This window comes from Orbicella franksi, chromosome 14, assembly GCF_964199315.1.
Source record: "Orbicella franksi chromosome 14, jaOrbFran1.1, whole genome shotgun sequence".
Lineage (NCBI taxonomy): Eukaryota > Metazoa > Cnidaria > Anthozoa > Scleractinia > Merulinidae > Orbicella > Orbicella franksi.
The window spans coordinates 9950802-9971868 of record NC_138158.1 but is presented as its reverse complement, the minus strand read 5'-3'; the positions used below and the strand labels follow the sequence as shown (position 1 = coordinate 9971868).

The 21067-nt window shown below is 39.7% G+C and overlaps 1 protein-coding gene and 2 pseudogenes across 1 annotated transcript; 2 read left to right on the top strand and 1 right to left on the bottom strand.

The window, feature by feature from the left end:
- Nucleotides 1–5588: 5588 nt before the first annotated feature.
- Nucleotides 5589–7443, bottom strand: LOC145468699 (histamine H2 receptor-like; annotated as a pseudogene).
- A 5842-nt stretch (nucleotides 7444–13285) lies between these two features.
- Nucleotides 13286–14943, top strand: LOC145468756 (melanocyte-stimulating hormone receptor-like; annotated as a pseudogene).
- Nucleotides 14944–17430: 2487 nt separating this feature from the next.
- LOC145468421 (beta-1 adrenergic receptor-like) lies at nucleotides 17431–19146 on the top strand. The gene has a single exon (XM_081452126.1). The coding sequence runs from the start codon at nucleotides 18208–18210 to the stop codon at nucleotides 19144–19146; it is 939 nt and encodes a 312-aa protein (XP_081308252.1). The 5' UTR covers nucleotides 17431–18207.
- The last annotated feature ends 1921 nt before the right edge of the window (nucleotides 19147–21067 follow it).

Below are 21067 nucleotides of genomic sequence, written 5' to 3'. Positions count from 1 at the left end.
AAAGTGCTTATGTAAATGTTTGTTTGTTCAATACAGATAATCAGTGGCTTAGGTAGCTAAAATAAGTTCCAGATGTTTACACTATTTTGCGGCCGCCATGTTGGTGGACCACAGAGGCGCACCAACATGGCGTTTCCATACTAAGTTCTGTAAATTTCTACGAAACATTTCGACAAATATCTGCAGACTGGGAAAACACACAAACCTAAAACTTGGAGAAGTGTATTCTCTATCTATTTCCTGACTTTATTTCTTGACTTTATCCACTGAATGGTTTTCGATTTATTTTTTTATTGCGTGACAGTGAAAACGATCTATAGTAAATAGGTTCAAGTAACTACACCAAAGTGATATGATATTCTTTATGGATCACTGTTGTTCTCCAAAGACATGGAGATACTTGAAATTATTTGAAGGAACTTTGAAAATCGTAAAAAATGTTAGGTTATTTTGTCTTTAACAACAAAAATTATTACAAGTAATACCCTCTAGCTAAGCCATTCAAAATCCAATTATATAACTCTCTAAGTGAAAATAAATGTAACTTAGGTAGGTCATGTTTTAACGGTAATATAATGTATTGAATCATCACTGAGAAATGGTTTTGATAAAAGCCGGTTCACCTAAAACAACAACGGAGATTTATTTTTGGGTGCATTATTTTAGAGTAAATTCAATTATTATAGTGTAGTCGCCTTACCATCACCTAAAATAGCTGGAGTGAAACGTCCGTGAATAGGATATATCCTGTCCTCAGCCTTTTCTCGATGATCACTGCCTAGTCCCCAGTCGTCCGCAGACAAGCACAGTGCGGCGCGGGCAAGTGCGCGGAGAGGACAAGGAAAGATAGTAGTGAGAGAAATTTTCTTCTACTCGTCTATAGCCATTCGCGCTTCGCGCTCGTTGTAAACTTTCTCGCGATTCGCTCTATACTAGCTCAGGGTTTTTTCCTCCTGCGCAAGTCTTTTTAGGACACACCGCGGTAATCCAGCGAAGACCATTTCTAATACTCAAATTGAACATAAACCAAGGTCAAAATAAACTCGGACCTACCGTGAAACAACTCCAGTTGTTCAAAATGTGACTTGAACCCGCGACCTTCCGAGTTGCCAAGATGGACGGTATCTTTGATCACAAAAGAGCAGACGTTTGCAAGACATGTCTCCTTGCATTGGTTCTTAAACACTTGAAACGGATACGCACGACCTCTTGTCTGCGAAGATTTTCGGAAAATCCAAGAAGCTGTTAAGTTGTTAACGCTGCAGTCAAGAAAGGCACGATGGGAACAATAGGACTACACGGAGGGGGTGCTCCCATTTAATAATATATAGACTTAGCCAAGCCTAAAAGCGGAGCTCCTGGAGGCCCTGATTAAGCTAACCCGGGATAAGCGAGAATTTTGTTTTGAGTTTTGTAACTTTGCGGTGAGGTTTTCTGTTTATATTGTTTGACCTTCTGTTTTGAGTTTTAATATTCTCAAACTACACAAAACAAAAATTAGTGAAGAACATTTGTACACCCTCCAAACAACCCGGTCCTGATTAACAAGTTAACCTGACATAAGCATGTGATCCAATTGAAAACCAGTACTTGGTCAACGATCAACTTTAAGAAACACGTGACCTCGATGAGATCCGAACCTGAGCCCGCGATTCGGTCACGTGCTACTGGTCAGCATTTATCTTGTTTTGACAGCTGTCAATTGACCGTAACATGGATGATCAATATCAAATATGTAAGCAGTAAACCAAGGCTGTATGCCTCGATCGACCTGTAAGTTAGAATATGGCCGCCACTCGACGTCGTCGTTGGGCGCACGCTCCCGTGATCCATACCGCTAGCCAAATTGACCATGAAAAAAGAGTTCAGTGGGTTTCTATTTCTATGTATAGACCCTTACCATAAATGGCGGCGATATTTAAAGAACAATACTTATACATCCTAAGCCTCACAACCATGTGAAAAATCCTTTGTCTGGAAACATAAGGACGAGGCTAAGAATGTATGAAGTATTGTCATTCAAATTTGGGCGCCATTTATGCAAAGGGTCTATGCATGTGGTTCTGTTCCTCTAGTTATGGGGCTCCGCTTGGTGACCGTTTGGGCCGCCGGAGCTCCGCTAAAATACGGGGGTGTTGGTCGTACCTTTTAGGGGTTAAAAACGCGTTTGGTACCTCTTGGGGTGTTCATTCTCAAAAGATCCACAGCGGGAGATTTCGAGGACCCGTTATAGTATTGAGCCGAAAAAAATATTACAGGAGATAATGTGTTGTTTCAGATTTGTTACCTCGTAGAGGTGAAGATATTTTAAGCCGCGCTCACAAAGCAGGATCTTGATGCCAACTTCTGGTTTTTGATTGTGAGGCCACGAGTGTTGTCTGCCATTTATCTTCTCTTGTAATTTGGAATAAGCGATAATTATGGTTTCACTGTTAACCTCTTCTCATCGTGAGTAATGATAGCAGTCTTAAAGAGGTGAGAATTAATCCTGTGAGTGATCATGTGATAAATACCTCTTACTAACCGAGTTCGAGGGCCGTACTGTAAGTTACGGACCGAGTTTTTTTCCCCATCGATTTATGGCCCAAGCGGGCCACAAATCGAAGGGGGAAAACGAGGATCCGTAACTAACAGTACGGACCGAGAAAACTAGGTTAGTAAGATATTTATTATATCGCTACTGTGTACCTGACGGGTTTGGGAACGATTTCTGTTCACGCAGAACGGCTTCAAATTTCTGACGCCCCTCGAAAGCCCAACGAGTCAGTTTGAAATTGCTGTTAAGTGACTCTTAAGTCGTTTGCAGATTTTAATACACAATTTCAAGCATTGAAGCAAGATTTCTGTAGAAAACCATATGAGGAAGAGATTCATCATGGATAAATCCCCCGGGATAAATCCAGTCCCTGGATTTATCTCGGGGGATAAAAGAAGGCCCAAACAACGGGTTAAATTCACATGTCGACCAAGTTCCTGATTTGCGCGTTTATGCACTGAGATGCCGTTGTTGGGAACTAGTCCCGAGACCCCTCTCGGTCCCGGAATCCGGGACATAGATTGTGTATGTGAGGAGATCGCACATGGCAGAAATACAGTTTCTCTTGCTGTTAATACCTCGTCTGTTCCTTGCTTCTCGTGGCACGCAGCGCTAGACTCCGTCGAGGTCCATAAATTCGCACAAATAAGAATAAAAAATGAAATATCCCTCATATCCCTACCACTTCCCTAGCACCCCTAGTCAAATGAAAGACCATGAAAGCTAAAAACATTCAACTGAAAGGACAAAATGCAAAGTAGAAAACTGTTCACACTCGGTCTAATGGAAAGGAAAAGTCTGCATACGAGCCAAGTGGCCCATCAGGCCGGAGCTTATCCCGGTTTCTGTAGCATGAAGCGAATAGGGGTATTTCTACTCCCCCCTGGATGGGATGCTAGTCCATCGCAGGGTTACCCCTAGCATTATAGGTCGCTGGCACCCATTTATACACCTGGCTGGAGAGAGACACTATGAGAATTAAGTGTCTTGCCTAAGAGCAGAAAACAATGTCTCTGGCCAAGGCTCGAACCCGGACCGCTCGATCCGGAATCGAGCGCTCTAACCATGAGGCCACCGCGCCTGCACGCTCAGTCTAATGATTCTAAGCAATATTTAGCTAACTACATCAACTTGAATTGGAAAAGAGTTAATGAACTGCCCTAGCGAATTCGGAAAATTGACGTCTCCACCGTTAGCCCACTGTGGGAGCAAACCCGCCATAATGATCTTCTTTTCACAAAAGAAGTATTAATGCTCGCGTAATTTCAACTGCCAATTTCGCTAGAACATTTCAATTAGTTTACAGAAAGAGTACCACATCTGAAATTTCCTTGTGACAGCAGAGGTTGTCCCCAAGAGCTGATAATTAACAGTTATTCTTTGAGATCGAGGTGAATATTATGCCACTATTCACATCGATTTCAAAGAATAGTTGTTTCAGTGTATACACACGAAGTGATCTTAACAACAGAGGAAAAGGAAACCATTAAAAGACGATTTAATTGACCTCTCATTTCATGGGTGGAAAACGTGCAAGCGACACGAAGCATGCGCGAAACTATTCACAGATTCCACCCAGCGTCTTCGTTCCCCTTGACCAGCGGTCGGGAAATGCCCTCGTTTCGTTAAGCTAGCATGCGTAGTAAGGGCGCAGCAAGGAAGAAAACTCGAGGTACGAAACTCCTCGTTACAAGCTAATATCTAGGTCATAAGCACTTCATCGCAAGTGAAAACCAGCCTTAAATGTTTCAATGAACTGATGAGTGCGTGTAAACAGGGGAAAGTTTCCAACAACAATAGACCGTATTTGTATTCTCGGTATTGGACTGGAACTAGCTTGCAATTGAGGCTCATGCGGGGAATATCATTAAAAAGAGATTAATGTCATTTGCATTTGAAAAGACTCCCCACGTTAGCCTCGGTTGCAAGCTAGTTCCAGACCAATACCGAAAATACGAATATGGTCTATTCAAACCGAGATGCGTGAACATAAATAGTAATTAACAGGCAGAAAGTTAATTAAAAATCGTTACTTAAGGTGGCCGAACACAGTTTTCAAGGGCCTATGCCTAATTCACCATTACTTTTAAGCTATTTATGCTTTGGCGCTCGTTTTTTGCAAGAGTCAAGGTTAACCACAGAAAAGTTTATTCTCGCATTTTGGCTAAGGTGTGTGCTGTTGCCATGGCGACGGGGCTGGTTAAAAACAAGGTTTAAAAAATGGTTTTTGCTTATTTAAAAAAATCCAGTGGTTAGATTTTTTTCATCTTTTGCCTACTACGAATTGACATTAAATCCCTTCTGTCAACACTGTTCTAATAAAATTTTGACATAGGCGATTTTCGTAATTCGCCGTAAATCGTTTTCACCGCATGTTCTGTATTATTAAAAATTCTCTGTGTCAAAATTCATATTTTTTGCGATAGATCATTCACGTGGTTTCTGTACTATTTTTTTGCCAAATTTCTTGAAATTCTAACGACTGAATCGTCAGAAATCCGCAAGTTTCAGCAAAAGCAATCGGTCTCAATTTTTCGAGCAACTGCGCATGCGCTGCATTTAACTGGGTTCTTTCGGTAACAAAGAGAAAGCTGAGAATTGCTGGTTTCTTTGCGTCGTTACCTTTTCTAACACATCTTTGTAATAAAAGATTAAAGCCATCAATACACTACGTTCAATAATAGAGAAAAAAAATAGGACAGATAGTGCGAGTGTTGAGTAAATAAAATGATCGCTCTTTGCAATCCTTGTGCGCGCGCTCAATTGCATCAGCAAAAGCGCGCGCGAAAACTGTGTTCGGCCACCTTAAAAGAAATTAAATTAGAGTCCTACTAAAACAATTACATTATTCCTTCTCGAATTCAGAGGACTATCGCCTCATTGTTAAAACCTGGGACAAATTAATTTATTTCCACACTGTAATTGTTTTCCCAACACTTTCAACTTGAAAAGCATTAACCAGTAACACAAAAAATAGCAAATAATTGATTGTGCTCATAAATTTCTTTATTTCTTCTCGGAGGTGAAAGTTATTGGCGAGTCTAACAGCTTTTGGATTTAAATTTCTAAGCACCTTCTGCAACCTTCTTTCTTTTTGTTCAGTCGTTATTTAATTTGCTTATGATAGTTAACAGGACAGCTCTCATATCAGTAGTAAAGGTTAAATTAAAGTGGTTGTACATAGTTTGCTCGGCCTATAAGTTTCTTGAAAGCTCGTCGATATTCTCTGCTTCTAGCGCAGTAAATCACGGGATTAAAAACTGAAATGCAGAGCACAAGAGTTATCGTGAAAGACTCTATGGCTAAAAACGTATCAGGTGAAATTGTATGAGATCGCGAGACAATTCTAAATAGTGACATGGGTATACAACACAACAAAACAACTCCGATCACAAATGATGTAGTCTTTAAAGCTTTCTTCTCCTTCAAAAACTTCGCCTTGGCAGACTGAGTCGTGAGTTTTCCCGCTATCCGTGTACGAGCTTCGTGATAACTAGCAATGCGGCAAAAAATAATTATAAAAATGGCCAGGCATATTACAAACCCTTGAGAATAGTAGTTTAAAATGTCAAGCTTATAAATAGAAAAGAAAATTATGAGGACAACCAGCGACCACACTAAAACAACACTAAAGATTAATCGGCGTTTGGTGACAATATCATGGTATTTAAAGGGGAATTTTATCGATATGTACCTCTCGATGCTTATCAACGCCAAATATTGTAATGCGCTAATAACGGAAGTTCGAATGAAGCGTCTTGCAGCGTATGCAATGGCGCAAAAATCTGATGCGGGGCTGCCAGTGAGGCGGTAGATTATTTCAGCAATGAAGAGTGGTTGTCCCAATGCTCCAGTCATGATGTCCGTTCCTGCCAAACAGGCCAACAAAACATTGTATCTGCTTCTCAGCTGAGGTGTAGTCTTGACAGCAAATATGACTAAGACGTTGAGAAATATCGTTAATGGAGACACGAGCAGATTGACGATTGTTAGCGATACCAGAGCAACAGACATTTCGCTAGTAAGAAACGTTGGACGCCATTCCGGGACAGAGACACCACTGGAAGCGAACTGACTGCAATTTGGCGAGTGAGATGAAGAATTCATTTTTTCAGTCTCAAATCTCAATGTCTTTTTGAGATATTTTGTTTTTCATTCGTAGGGACAGATGTCAAGACGTGGAAAATTCTTCCAATACTTATCGCTCTAAGCGTGGAAAGCAAACGATTTAACTGATGCGTTCGAACGCAAGGCCTTGTTTAATATCTTCTCGCTCCGGACTGCACTTCAGCAAAGTTCAAACGAATTTAATAATTCTGTCGGCTGATTTGAAGGTATTAGTTAATCGCATTTCATTGAATTGTCCTGATGACGTAAAAGCAGTAGCGTCAGATCTTCTCCGTCTTTTTTTAATTAAAATGCGCCGAAAACCCCAAGATATGTCATAGGCATATGAATAGATAGTCCACATGTATTAATAGATAGATAGATAGACCCGTGTTTGTTGATGCAACGTTCGTTGATATTTTACGTCAGTTGTAGCGATGGTTGCATGATCGCATGGAAATCACTCCCCCGAGAGTAATCGAGTTCAAAAGTAATAAATAATACCAGAACTTATTTTTTTTCCAAGAGGGCACGGTAACGAATCCTACAATCTGATTGGTTCTCAGCGCTGCCCAGGTCAGCAAAGCGTGGTATTTGTTTCTTAGTTGAGGTGTAGTCTTGACAGCAACTATGACAAAGACGTTGAGAAATATCGTCAATGAAAACACCAGCACATTGACAATTGTTACCGATATCAGAGCAACAGTCATTTCGCTGGTAAGAAAGTTTGGACGCCATTCGGGGAAATCAAAACCTTTGAGATGATAATCACAACTGAGTGATTAAGATGAGGAACTCATTTTAGTCAGTCTTAAATCTCAATGAGTACTGAGTTGTTTTGGGTGCTCTTTGTAGAAGCAGACGTGTTGACATAGAAACATCTTCCAATACTTATTTGTGGTCTCTGTGTAGCATGTAGCGCAACTGGCGAATAACGGATGCATTTGAACTCGACCTTCTCGTCCGAACATGTTAAGATAATGCTGTCGAGATTAAATTGCAATTGCGATCGGGCCTGCTTACGTCTGAGAAGCCGTAGTGTCAGCTTTTATATGCAGATTATTACATTTGGATGTGGAGTGTTCAAGTCGAGAATTGCGAATCGGAAAACACATATAGAAAATGCACATAAATAATTAAGTGAAATCATTGTATTGTAAAAGAAATGGGGTGATTAGAAAAATAACTGCATCACTCTACTCGTCGAAGCTTGGCAGTACAATCTCTTTATATTTGTTTGGCAAGGCCTTTAACGTTTTTGGGTTTTATCTACACCGTAACATTGGTTTTCCCTCTTTTATAAAGTGCTGAAAAACACAACTTATCTCGAGATCCCCAACTAACTAAACGCCTCGAAGAGAATTTTTAGAGAAAGAAAATTCATTTTTACTCTAGTAGAGGATTTTCCATCTGGAATTGGAACGCGTGCGGAATCCCTCGCAAGAAATTAACAGTGTTGCTTATTAGTTTCTTGGGTACTTCACGGTATTTTTTACGAATGATTACAATAGTTTAGGTCTTCAAATTGAGAATTAGGAGACAGAAAAACACAAACAGGAAATTAATGCTATTAATGAATTAATATGCAAGCCAAAGAAATGTATTCTAAAGAAAATAGATTGATTAGAAAAATAACTGCGTGTTTACTCGTCAGAACCGACTAGGAAGGTCTAAGCAAAGTTTCGTGTATTTAAAGTTTTAAAATCATCCTTACTAATTTCTCTTGCCAACAAGTCCAACAATTTCTTCGCAATTTTTTTTAAGAAAAGGAAGGTAAATTATATGTGTTCGGCTTGTTCAAATGCTGCGCAGAAGTTAATTACAGTGGGCGGCTTTGTATATTTAAAAACAGACGGTTCGCTGAAGGAAATTTCAGCTGCGAGGAAAAGCAAAGAGATTTTCTAGATTGACAATTACTGTTTTTCGCTCGTCCTGGTTCGCGCTCTTCAAGCTCAAAATTTTGTTTGTAGTTTGAGAGTAAAATTGGGTTACGATATTTATTTTCCCCTTGTACTTTACTAATTCTTTTAAACTTTCCCCTATAACATTGATCGAAGAAAAGCTGGCGTAAATTAAAACCAATATTGAGAGACATGAATAGAACTTTAAAATAGGAGAAATATTCGATTCCTTGATAATTTTTTGGGCGATTATCAATGTGAAGCAAAGCAAACAAATAGTGCAGTGTATAACTGAACTATTCCTTGATTCATTGACGAGATTTCACTCTGATTTCCATCCGTAAAGATTTTTAGAAAACACGCTGTAACAACGGGCGCGTTCAAAGTCATTCCGCTAATTCTCAAAAGAAACACAAAACAAGCAAGAGCTGTTATAATGACAGCCCGAGGAAAGATTATATCTTGGTAATCGAAGTAAACGAGTGATTTTCCGTTCATTTCCTCAGTCGCAAATGTTTCTAAAAATTTAGCTGAGAAACCATTTCCTTCGTGTTTCTATCGAGTTAAAGAAACACTCGTTAATTTTGGAAGCCTGACTTGAAAAAGTTGTGGAAACACTCGCCTTCAGCTCATGGACCCTCATAATTTGTCGTTCTCTCAAAATTCCACTCGTGTATCTATAATACGGAAAATGTTTTCTTTTTCTTAAACAAAATCCGAGTGAAAGGAAGAAGGGGAGAGCCACAAAAAGAAAGAGTTGAGAAATCCTTGCGGTTTACCCTAAGACCTGCCGACCGTGGCTGGCTAATCAGAAAGATAACTAGCTTGATTCTCAAGAATTTTTTTACATAGGCTTTGAGTTAAGTTTTCCGAGGTAGTTTGGAGGTTATTTTCCGGGATGTTGTGTGATATGGCGGGGTATCAAACCTGACTGGTAAAAGTATCCAGCCTTATCTCAAAGCTTTCCATTGCATAACCGCAAATTTTCGTTTTGAAAACCGTCGCGCTAAGGGAAAATGTGTTAAAAGAAAATTATAAATTATAAATGCATGCATCTGTTATGTAATCAGTCTAGCAAACCCTTAATTACTAAATATAAAAAGCTGCCCACTCCAGACCAGTGCTAATGGAGTGTCTATTCTGACAATCTTCTGAACAGCCCGAAAACAGCTTAAATTTACTTAGAGTATTTTGAGCTAGCTACCAAAAGAAATTTAAAAAAAGATCTGTTAGGTTGTTGTTACTTTTCTTAGAATTTCCTCTTTGCCGCTGACGATTAAGCCTGTAGTTAATTTCCTAATTAACCTACCTTATAACATGAAATTTTCGCGACACGTCGATTTCGCGAATTTCGCGATTTAAAGAAAGTCGCGAAATTTAAGTGACGCGAAAATCAAATGTCGCGAAATTAACATGATGCGAAAATTAAGTGACTTACATTACGTCAATAATTAAAAAAGCGACTTTATTACCATTACACACGTTTATAACAATCATTTTGAACTATTCTGTGGTAATGTTTTGGTCCTCTTCATCACTACTGCTTTCCGTCTCCACTCCAGGTAGCACTGCTTTTGTACAATCCTCAAACTGTCCATTTACTGGCTCCTTGTAGTGCTGTTCCACTAGTTGCTTAAACCTTTCAATTGCCTTGTAGACACTGTGAGAACATTTTTCTTGTCACTGTTTACATAATCAGTTGCGTTTCTGTTTATTTGGACGTTGTTGATTAAGTTTTTTGATCAAATTCAGGGACATCTTAAATAACACTGACAAAGAAATATAGTGTGTCTCAGTCAAAAACGCGAAATTAAAGTGAGTCAAAATGCAAAATTTTCACAAAATCGCGAAATTAAGGTGTCGCGAAATATGCGAACCTCAAAATCGCGAAATTAACGTGTCGCGAAAATTTCATGTAATAAGGTATTTTTCAACAATACACCTATTTGATCTGCCTATTAATAAGATTTTTCTTCATGTACATGTTTTCGCAATTCATAATTCTTGACCTGAACACTTGACAATCCATTGTAACCAGTGAGTCGCGGCAGAAAATGCATTAAAGTCGCCCCCAAAAAACGAATCACTTTTCCAGTAACATTGCTCTTTTCTTAAAGGCTGGTTTCCATATGATCGCAGACGATCGCAGACGATCGCGGATCGCAAATCGCAGATCGTAAACGATCGCAAAGCGAGTTGTTTCCATATAATCGCAGACGATCGCAAGCGATCGCAGAGCCGACTGTTGCATACATTTCGGACAGCGGAACTGTCAAAATTACACGCGTGTTGTGCTGGCGGGAAATCGCAGCAAACAATATGGCGGACGTCGAGGAGGAAATTTCGCTGCAAACAAATTTATTTCTTCTTTTAGTCAACCTATTTTGAAATTCTCTTGGCACTGCATCTCGCCCCGATCCAGAAGGTAGCGTTTTCAATCGCTTCAGATAACGACCATACGCAGTTCTTATGTTGCGGAATTTGACCTCCGCCTCAGCCGCCGATAAATTAAATTTCTCCCCGATTTTTTCCCAGCAGTTGGCCTTTTCGTTTTTGTCTTTGAAATCTTTACTGTTACGGTGGTAAACCCAATGATATCGCGCAACTTCCTCCATAAATTTCTCGTTACTAACGTTACCTTGTTCAACGCCAGCCATGTTTACAACAAATAAGCGATTGCTTTGTTGCAAAGAAGCGTTGAATTATGGGTCAGAATTCAAAATATTATGGGATACGTTTCGCTCGCAGATCGCAGAACTTTGGTTTCCATATGATCGCACGATCGCAATTGATCGCAGACGATCGCAGACGATCGCAGAAGATAGAACCATGTTCTATCTTCTGCGATCGTCTGCGATCGTCTGCGATCACGATCGCAGGATCGCAGACGATCGCAGACGATCGCAGAACTTTTTGCGATCTGCGATCCGCGATCCGCGATCGTCTGCGATCATATGGAAACCAACCTTAACAGATAAATTTCAGGCAGGTCGAATTTCCCATAGAAAAACTCTTCTCTTTCCTTCAATTCACTTTTCTCGAAATACTCATCTTTTATTAGTGAATTTCTGTTGAATAAATCTGACATGCAGTTTGCATTTCCGATGGGAAAAACTCCTCTCCTTTTCTTTATATTAAAGTCTGTTTCCATACGAACGCTGCGATCACTGGGGAAAAAGCGGAAACCTCTTTTGACCAGGCTCGCAGAAGCGGCCCGATCGTTATAAATTGAAGAAGTGTCTGCAGAGCCCCGGATCAAACCACGATCCAGTACATATATGCTATTTTCCTGATAGGAGGTCCGTATTGTGATAAACTGTGACCGAAGTCACATTATTTCACTCTACAGATCTATTTATTTTTTCCTTTCTCTCAAAACACTTTCCAGATACACATCGCGCGGGTTACCGCGACCGTGGGCAGACATAGGAAATTCCGGACCTCGCTGAGAACCAACAAGATTGCAGGATTCGTTACCGTGCCCTCTTGGAAAAAAAAAACCGGTATCATTTATTACTTTTGAACCCAATAACCGCTAAACTCCCGGGGGAGTGATTTTCACGCAATCACGACCATCGCTACAACTGACGTCCATATCGACGACGGTTGCATCAACAATCACGGGACTATCGATCTATTAATATGGGCTATTTAACAATTATTCGCCAAAGGCGAAGTGAACCTTGGTGAATATTCACCTCGACTTCGTCTCGGCGAATATTCACCAATGTTCACTGAGCCTGAGGCGAATAATTGTTTTAGTATAATTTTCAGAGGTGAATATCAAGGAATACAAAATAACGGACTAAAACATGAAAACAGACGCAATTGTTCGTGTGCATACAGGTATGCAGCCGTAGTTTTAATAACAAGCTTACATGTACATCGATTGTCAATCAATTCACTATTCGAGTTCGGCAGTAAATAAACAAGCGAAACACTACGAAAAATAAATTCATCCGGTACCTTTGTTTTATCGTTGTTGACTTCATTCACAGTTGTCATCATCGCCTAAAAATGAGTAGCTTTATTTTCAAGAAAAATAAATTTCGGTCAATCGATCTGACCTGCTGGCGATCAACGTAATCACTGCGTTTCCGATTGCTAAAAGCCTTGAATACGAGGTTCTTGAAAAGATTTTTGGTCCAAGGGCGACAGCAGTCATTTTGAAAATTCTCCTTCCTTTCAATTACCCTCGACTTGAAGTGATGTCTTTCGAATAAATGAAAACTTCATTCAGCAACTGCCCGCCATGTTTACTTGCCGAGATGGCAAAGATGGCGAGCTTAGTAACCAAGCTCTAGCGGAGTAAATATAGCGTCACATGATGAGCTTTTCGACCAATCAGAATGTCCCATTCTTATATTCACCTCTGGAAATTACACTAACTATTCATATGCCTATGACACATCTTGGGGTTTTCGGCGCATTTTAAAAAGAGAAGATCTGACGCTACTGCTTTTACGTCATCAGGGCAATTCAATGAAATGCAATTAACTAATGCTTTCCAATCAGCCGACAAAATTATTAATTAAATTCCTTTGAAGTTTGCTGAAGTACAGACCGGAGAGAGAGAAGATATTAAACAAGGCCTTGCGCTCGAACGCATTAGTTAAATCGTTTCCTTTCCACGCGCTTGGAGAGAGATGTATTTTCGAAGAATTTTCCGCGTCTTGACATCTGTCCCTACGAATGACAAACAAAATATCTCATAGGGACACTGAGATTTGAGACTGAAAAAATGAATTCCTCATTTCACTTACCAAATTGCAGCCAGGTCGCTTCCAGTGGTGTCTCTGTCCCGGAATGGCGTCCAAACTCTCTTACCAGCGAAATGTCTGTTGCTCTGATATCGGTAACAAACGTCAATCTGCTCGTGTCTCCGTTAACGATATTTCTCAACGTCTTGGTCATACTTGCTGTCAAAACTACACTTCAGCTGAGAGACAAATACAGTGTTTTGTTGGTCTGTTTGGCAGGAACCGACATTATGACTGGTGCATTGGGACAACCACTGTTTATTGCTGAACTAATCTACCGTCTCACTGGCAGCCCCGCATCAAAGTTTTGCATCATTCCACACACTGCAAGAAGCTCAAGTCGAGCTTTCGTTTTGATTTCTCCACAACATTTGGCGTTGATAAGCATTGAGAGGTATATATCGATAAAATTCCCTTTTAAATACCATGATATTGTCACCAAACGCCGATTAATTGTTTGTGATGTTTTAGTGTGGTCGCTGGTTTCCACAATTTTGTTTTTTCGTTACAAACTTTTGTTTTTAAGCTACTTTCTGGTAGGGTTGGCAATACGTGTATTCCTAGCTTTTTTTATTCCTATTTTTTGCCGCATTGCTAGTTATCACGAAGCTCTTTAGGGGATAGGCAACATCACGACTCAGTCTGCCAGGGCGAAGTTTTTAGAGCAGAAGAAAGCTTTAAAGACTACATCATTCGTCATTGCATTAGTTTTTTTGTTTTATATACCCATGACATTATTTAGAGTTGTATTTGCACCTCTTATAAGTTCACCTGACGCTTAGGATGAACCACAGACGCACGGACTACATCAGGATAGAAGGAGAGGAGGTGGAAGATGTGGAATCCTTCGTGTACCTAGGTTCAGTACTTGACAAACTTGGCGGCGCAGAAGCAGACATCAAGAGGCAACTAGCACTAGCAAGAACTGCATTCACCAGACTTCAGGACATCTGGAGGTCAGGCAGATTCAGCCAGAAGACCAAGTTGCGCATCCTGAACTCGAACGTCATGTCCGTGCTGTTGTATGGAGCCGAAATGTGGAGGGTGACAGCAACTGATCTCAACAAACTGGATGTGTTTGACCGCACATGCCTTAGGAGAGTGCTGAGGAGATTCTGGGGCAACCATCTGACCAACGGAGAGCTGTGCGAAGCTACAGGGAGTACGCCGGTGTCAGTCCTTATACGAGTAAGAAGATGGCGATGGTTTGGACATTTATTGAGGAAAAGTCCTGACAACATCTTGAGGACTGCATTGACGTGGGCATCTGAAGGTAAGAGGAGGCGAGGTCGACCGAGGGAGACGTGGAGAAGAACTGCGGAGAAGGAAAGGAACAACTCGCTCGGATGGCATACATGGGAAACTGCTGCTGCATCGGCCTCAGACCGGGATGGGTGGCGTGATCTTCTGGCCGGCCTCAAGAGTCCTCATGGGCCCGATGAGGATGAGTGAGCGAGTGATAAGTTCACCACAGACATTTCAAGCTTTAGAGTCTTTCATGTCAACGCTTGTGCTCTCCAATTCAGTTTTTAATCCCGTGATTTACTACGCTAGAAGCAGACGATATCGCCAGGCTTTCAGGAAACTTTTGTACTTAGCAAATAATGTACAACCGGTTTAAGCTGTTTTACTGATACTAAAGCTGTTACATTACAATATTAACCAATTAAAAGGATTAAGTAAATTACCAGTTTTACCACTTTCTTCTTTCTTCCTCTGTGATTATCGTTTTATTTAGTATTTACCATATACCTTTTTTTTTTATCAACTCTCATTTTGACTTGATGAAGACGTGAGCTACACTGCTTTTAAAAAAATTGCCTCAATATATTGTCAACAAATATTTCAATGCAGTTTTTTAGTTAAATGTTTTTAAAAATCTCTTCTTCGTAAGTACGTAAAGAGTAAAGAAACCAAGCTGAATAGAAAGCTATATATTAGAATTAATGCTAACAGTTTTCATTTGCGAGGAACAAATCTGTATTTACTGCTTGTTTCCTATCAGTAGCTGAACTTGTTGATAATAGTAAGAATTGAACACTGACCATGTATTTTATTCATGGAAGACAGGTTGGGTAAATTTGGATCAAAAGACAAAAACATCTTTTTTTTCAACAAAAAAAACGTTGGAAGTATGTTTGACTTTTCTGGTGTCTGTCTGTAAGAATAACAGCCAAAACACCTCAGCGCACTTTGAGATTTAAGCCCGACAGAAATGAACTTCTCATCTCACTCACTAAGTTGCATTCAGTTTTCTTCCAGTGGTGCCTCTGTCCCGGACTGGCGTCCAAACTTTCTTACCAGCGAAACAACTATTGCACTGATATCGGTAACAATCGTCAATCTGCTTGTGTCTGCCTCAGCCGGAAAAACGCAATGGAAACGAGCTATTTGTCTGCAGTAACCATGCCTGCATAGAGACCATTGTTAACAATAGTGGTACAAGTTTTGCTAGATTCCAAAACAAAAACAAGTAGTGAAATAAACACATTCTCAACCTAGCGAATACTTCGATAAAAGACATTATACTTGTTACGAAGGCAGAAATTGTACTTTACATGTAAAACAACGACACAAAACACCAATTGAGTTGTCTCTGTTCATGATGAGAAGTTATATTTTTGTAAAAGCTTTTGTCTCGTTAGCCAATCAAATTATTTAATTGAACAATTCTAACAAGGATTGTGATTGGCTTATTTTAGGATGCTTTATCAGAGAACAGATCACGCTGACGCCACTTTTACTAGTTTGGAAAATAAAGTCTGGTTTCAAAATTCAGCCGAATGCGTGGGGAAAATAATGGATTCTTTATCATAAAACAAATAAAGAAGCCTCGACTGTGCCCTGTTCTGTTGTAAAGCATTAAGAAAGCGGTAGAACACTCAAGAAGTAGGGAAAAACACTCGACTACGTCTCGTGTTTTCCCCTACACTTCTTTCGTGCTCTACCGCTTCCTGCGAGTGCTTTACAACAACAGAGCACAGTCGAGGCTTCTTTATCAGTTAAATGTCCCTCGCCTGTAATGCAGGCTTAATTTTAGGTACCGAGTACATTTGATTAGGCGCGCGTCATCTAAGGTGCAGAAAACATGGGAGGCTTGGGGAGAGAGAAAAAAGAACTTCCTGGAGATCAGGAGTGAAGCAGAGTGAGGACTAACCCTCTACGTTTTGCCACTTCAAGATGGCCGCCGGGATATGCAAACAAATTATCTATAACCATCGTTTACTTAATCGATCATCAATTTTCATTGATAAATTGCACCGGGAAAAACAAGAGGAAAATCTTAAAAAGATGAAAAAAATCGATCCTTATGTCATGTAGCTAGGCGATGACTGAAATAATTTTTAATTTCAGACAACCACTTTCCAAACATTATCCGAACCATTGTAGATTATTCTTCAATTCACTGTTAAACTGAGCAATTTTAAGATCTCCAGCTACAAAGATCTACAACTTTCTGGTAAAGTGACGAAGTGATAACGGTCGAGAAAGTTATGTCGAGAATTAAATTCTTCGAAGACGCACACGAAGATTTTTCCACTGTGATTAACTAAGTCTTGAGATCTAAGTCTTGCAAGGTAGGTATGCAGGCTGGTAAGCGGAAAGTCGTGTGATACAGCAAGGTATAAAAACCTCCTGGTAGAAAGATCATTATCATACCACTTTTCACCAAACAACCTCAGTTTCTTCTTCGGAAAACCCTCTCGCTAAGTTTTCCGAGGTAGATATGATGTTTTGTAGTTAAAAATTGTGTGATACGGCTGGGCATAAAAACCGTACTGGAAAAAATTGCTTATCGTACACTTATCATGAAACAACTTCAATTTCTCCCTTGGATAAACTTCCCGCTAAGTGTAGATAAAACCAAAAAACTTCAACTGCATTTACATGATTAAATTCTGATCAGGAAATCCTTTTTAACAAAAAAAAAAAATAGGAAAAGCGGCCCACTTCAAACAAATTTGAAGTGATTGTTCTGCTAAGCTTTTGATCGATCCCCGAAACAATTAGGCTTCGCTTAAAATACATTTGCCAGGAAGTCGATGAGCTGGCTGGCAAGGGAAATCACTTAAGGAAATTTGAACTGTTAAGTGATCGATAAGCCTTTGCTTTGTCCTAGTCGGCTTTGACGAGTAGATCGAAGCAGTTAATTTTCTAATCACCCCATTTCTTTTACAATACAATGACTGATTTCACTTTATTATTTATGTGCATTTCCTATATGTGGTTTTCCCATTCGCAATTCTCAATTTGAACACCTCAGATTCAATCATGTTGTTATCATTAGCGGAAGATGGCTTGGATTGTTTATTTATTGAAAAGAATTTCGCACACTTACTCCGTTCTCTTTTACAGCACTCGATTGACATTAGTCCCGTTTATAACGTTGCTAAAAGCCGACACTACAGCCTAGGAGATTTCGCACGGGTGTTAATTCCAGATGAAAAATCTTCTTCTAAAGTAAAATTGGATTCTATTTTTCTGAAATTCTCTTGCAGGCATTCTATTCAGTTAATTGGGGTTTTCGGAATAGGTTGCGTTTTTTAGCGCTTAGAAAAGAGGAAAAACCAATGTTACTCCGGCGTTTACTGAAAAAATCAAGGCTTATCAATTGTAATTAGTAAAAGCCTTCCAATCGATCGTAATTGTTACTATTTCCCCGACAAAATTCTCTTCCTCTTTAAAAGGTGGCTTGAGAACACTTCCGGCTAGAAGATATTAAACGTAGACTGCAATGAGTTCAGTTCAACAGTCTTGTAAGCTACTCGGCTCGCTTGCGGCGTAGAGATAGAAAACAAAACAAACAAACAAAAAGAAAAACAGTGGAAATATTTTCGGTGTTTTTCTGTAAGAATAACACTCAAAACACCTCAGTGCACTTTGAGATTTAAGCCCGACAGAAATGAACTTCTCATCTCACTCACCCAGTTGCAACTTACCTTTAGGTGACGGTGTCTCTGTCCCTGAATGGCGTCCAAACTTTCTTACCAGCAAAATATCTGTTGCTCTGATATTGGTAACAATCGTCAATCTGCTCGTGTCTCCATTAACGATATTCCTCAACGTCTTGGTCATAATTGCCGTCAAGACTACACCTCAGCTGAGAAACAAATACAACTCTTTGCTGGCCTGTTTAGCAGGAACCGACATTATGACTGGTGCATTGGGACAACCACTGTTTATTGCTGAACTAATCTACCGTCTCACTGGCAGGCCCGCATCAGAGTTTTGTATTATTCCACACGCTGCAAGACGCTTAAGTCGAGCTTTCGTTTTGATTTCACTACAACATTTGGCGTTTATAAGCATCGAGAGGTATATATCGATAAAATTTCCTTTTAAATACGATAATATTGTCACCAAACGTAGATTAATTGTCAGTGTTGTTTTAGCGTGGTCGCTGGTTTTCCTCGCAATTTTGTTTCCCTTTTACAAGCTTTCCGTTTTAAACAGCCTTTATCATGTGTTCGCTATATTCCTGGCCATTTTTATTCTTGTTTTTTGTCGCATTGCTAGTTATCACGAAGCTCGTAAGCGGATGAGAGAAATTACGACTCAGTCTGCCAGGGCGAAGTTTTTAAAGGCGAAGAAAGCTTTAAAGACTACATCATTTGTCATTGGATTAGTTTTGTTGTGTTATTTACCCATGGCATTATTTAGAATTTTTCTAGGATCTTTTATTAGTTCACCTGATGCGTTTTTAGCTGTAGAGTCTTTGATGTTAACGTTTGCGCTCTGCAATTCAGGTTTTAATCCCGTGATTTACTGCGCCAGAAGCAGACAATATCGACGAGCTTTCAAGAAACGTTTGTGCAGAGCAAACTATGTACAACCCATTTAAGCTCTACCATCGACACTAATGCAGTTACAACTAATTAAAAGGACTAAGTAAATTAAAATTTGTACTATGTGTTAAAATGAGTAGCGCTTTTTTTGTCGCCTATTTCCGACGAAAGTGGAAAAATTAAGTGAAAAATTAAGGGGTGAAAAATTAAGGGGTGGTTTTTGAGCTCCTTGAGTTGTACTATTTTGGCGAATTGATCGTAAGGAGGCGGTGAAATATGTAGTGTAGTTGATCAATGTTTTATTTTAACCAAACTAAAAGTTTTAGTTCGATGTACAGCCATGTTCCTTTTGAAGTGATGATCCCCGTTGTTTGGGAAAAGCGAGGCCATGATAACAAGAGAATAATAAATTTCGGTGTTTTGTAAACAACGCTCTCTTCACTTGCACGCGAGATTCCGAGCTGGAAGTTGGTCAGATCACTTATTTTGAGGTGCTCCTTGAAATCGTATCCAATATTTTTTGATAAAGCAAAAATATTACAAAATTAAACGACTGTATCGTGGATTGTTTATATTACGCAGTGACTCTACTATAATCGCGGCAGCTGGGAAAAATGTTTACAGATTTTCGAAGGAAAGCGTTCTTTAAATATCTGGAAATGGTAAGCGATTGCTTAAGTCATATTGGTTGTCTAGTTGACGAATTACTGGAGGTTGAACTTGCTTTTAAATAGCTGTACGCGGATTGAAAGTCGGAAAATATTACAGAGTTTCAACACAGAGACTGGTTTTTAGTCGTGGATACGCGAAGCGTAGAAGCGACTATCGTTAGGGGTCAGAATATGCAAATTTGTCACTGACTCAGATGCAAATCGATATGTCAACGACCAATATCAATTTTTCAACGCATCATAAACAAAACTATCGGAAACATCATTAGTACAGCTTATAAGTCCAACGAAACATTCTTGTAATTAAAGATACGAAACGCAGTTAGAAAACTAGATACACACAAGATTATCTACGGCAGAGTAACGTAAAAAGTCCCGGTGCTCCGGCCGGGAAATACGTAAAGACCGCAAAGGTGTCAAGAGAAAATATCTCAAGTGTTAATTTTCGGGGGGTGATAAACGTTTAAACTGTAATAAACAACAGCATAAATATTGATGTTTATTAGAAATAGTACGCGATCGCGAATACTCTATGTGCTTCACTGTGGATAAATATTTTTCGGGTTGGGTATACTGACAGAACATTCAGTATGAACCACTGTTACCTGCAAGGTGAAGGCTACCATCTTAAGGCGAAGTATATGCGCGGTGTATGACATTTGGAGAATCTCAGTGTCCAGCAAAGGTCGAAATTGTTTGGAATCGATGGAAGAGTACTCTGAAGCCAAGATGTACAAGAGTAAGCCTGAACCAAGAAACGGCGATTTAAATGTAATAAGCGGGCGTTGAAGAGATCGTAGCCAATAGGCCCTTTGCAGCTGGGGTCACGTGACCAAATTTTTCCGAGAATATTTTCATATTATGGGCTATAACTTAAAGAATGCCAGAAATGGAAAGAGCGCATCGAAAATACCAAAAAGGCCAAGTTTGAGGCCCCTGGTTTTTGACATGTTTTTTCCATTTCTGGCATTTGTTAAGTTATAACCCATAATTTTATGAAAAGTAGGTCACGTGATGGCTTAGCTGCAAAGGGCCTATTTAGCCTGGAAGCGGCCTCACCTTTAACTGAGTCACGCGCTGGCAACGAGCGATTCGCCAAGTGAAGCGTAATCCTGCTCGCAGAATATAGCAACTATATGAATCAGTGAATTAAGCTATTGGCTGACAGTTTTCTAACCTCAAAACTGTTTATTAATGTCAGGTAATTTGAACCTTCATTACTACAAATACAGATGAAATTAGTTCTTGTTACTTTAAAAGTCAACAAATATAATCAAATTGAATGAAAACCCTACACAGTTACACC

What these genes read in the sequence shown, in the direction of transcription:
- LOC145468421 (XM_081452126.1), top strand. Translation starts at nt 18,208, where the DNA reads ATGAACTTCTCATCTCACTCACCCAGTTGCAACTTACCTTTAGGTGAC.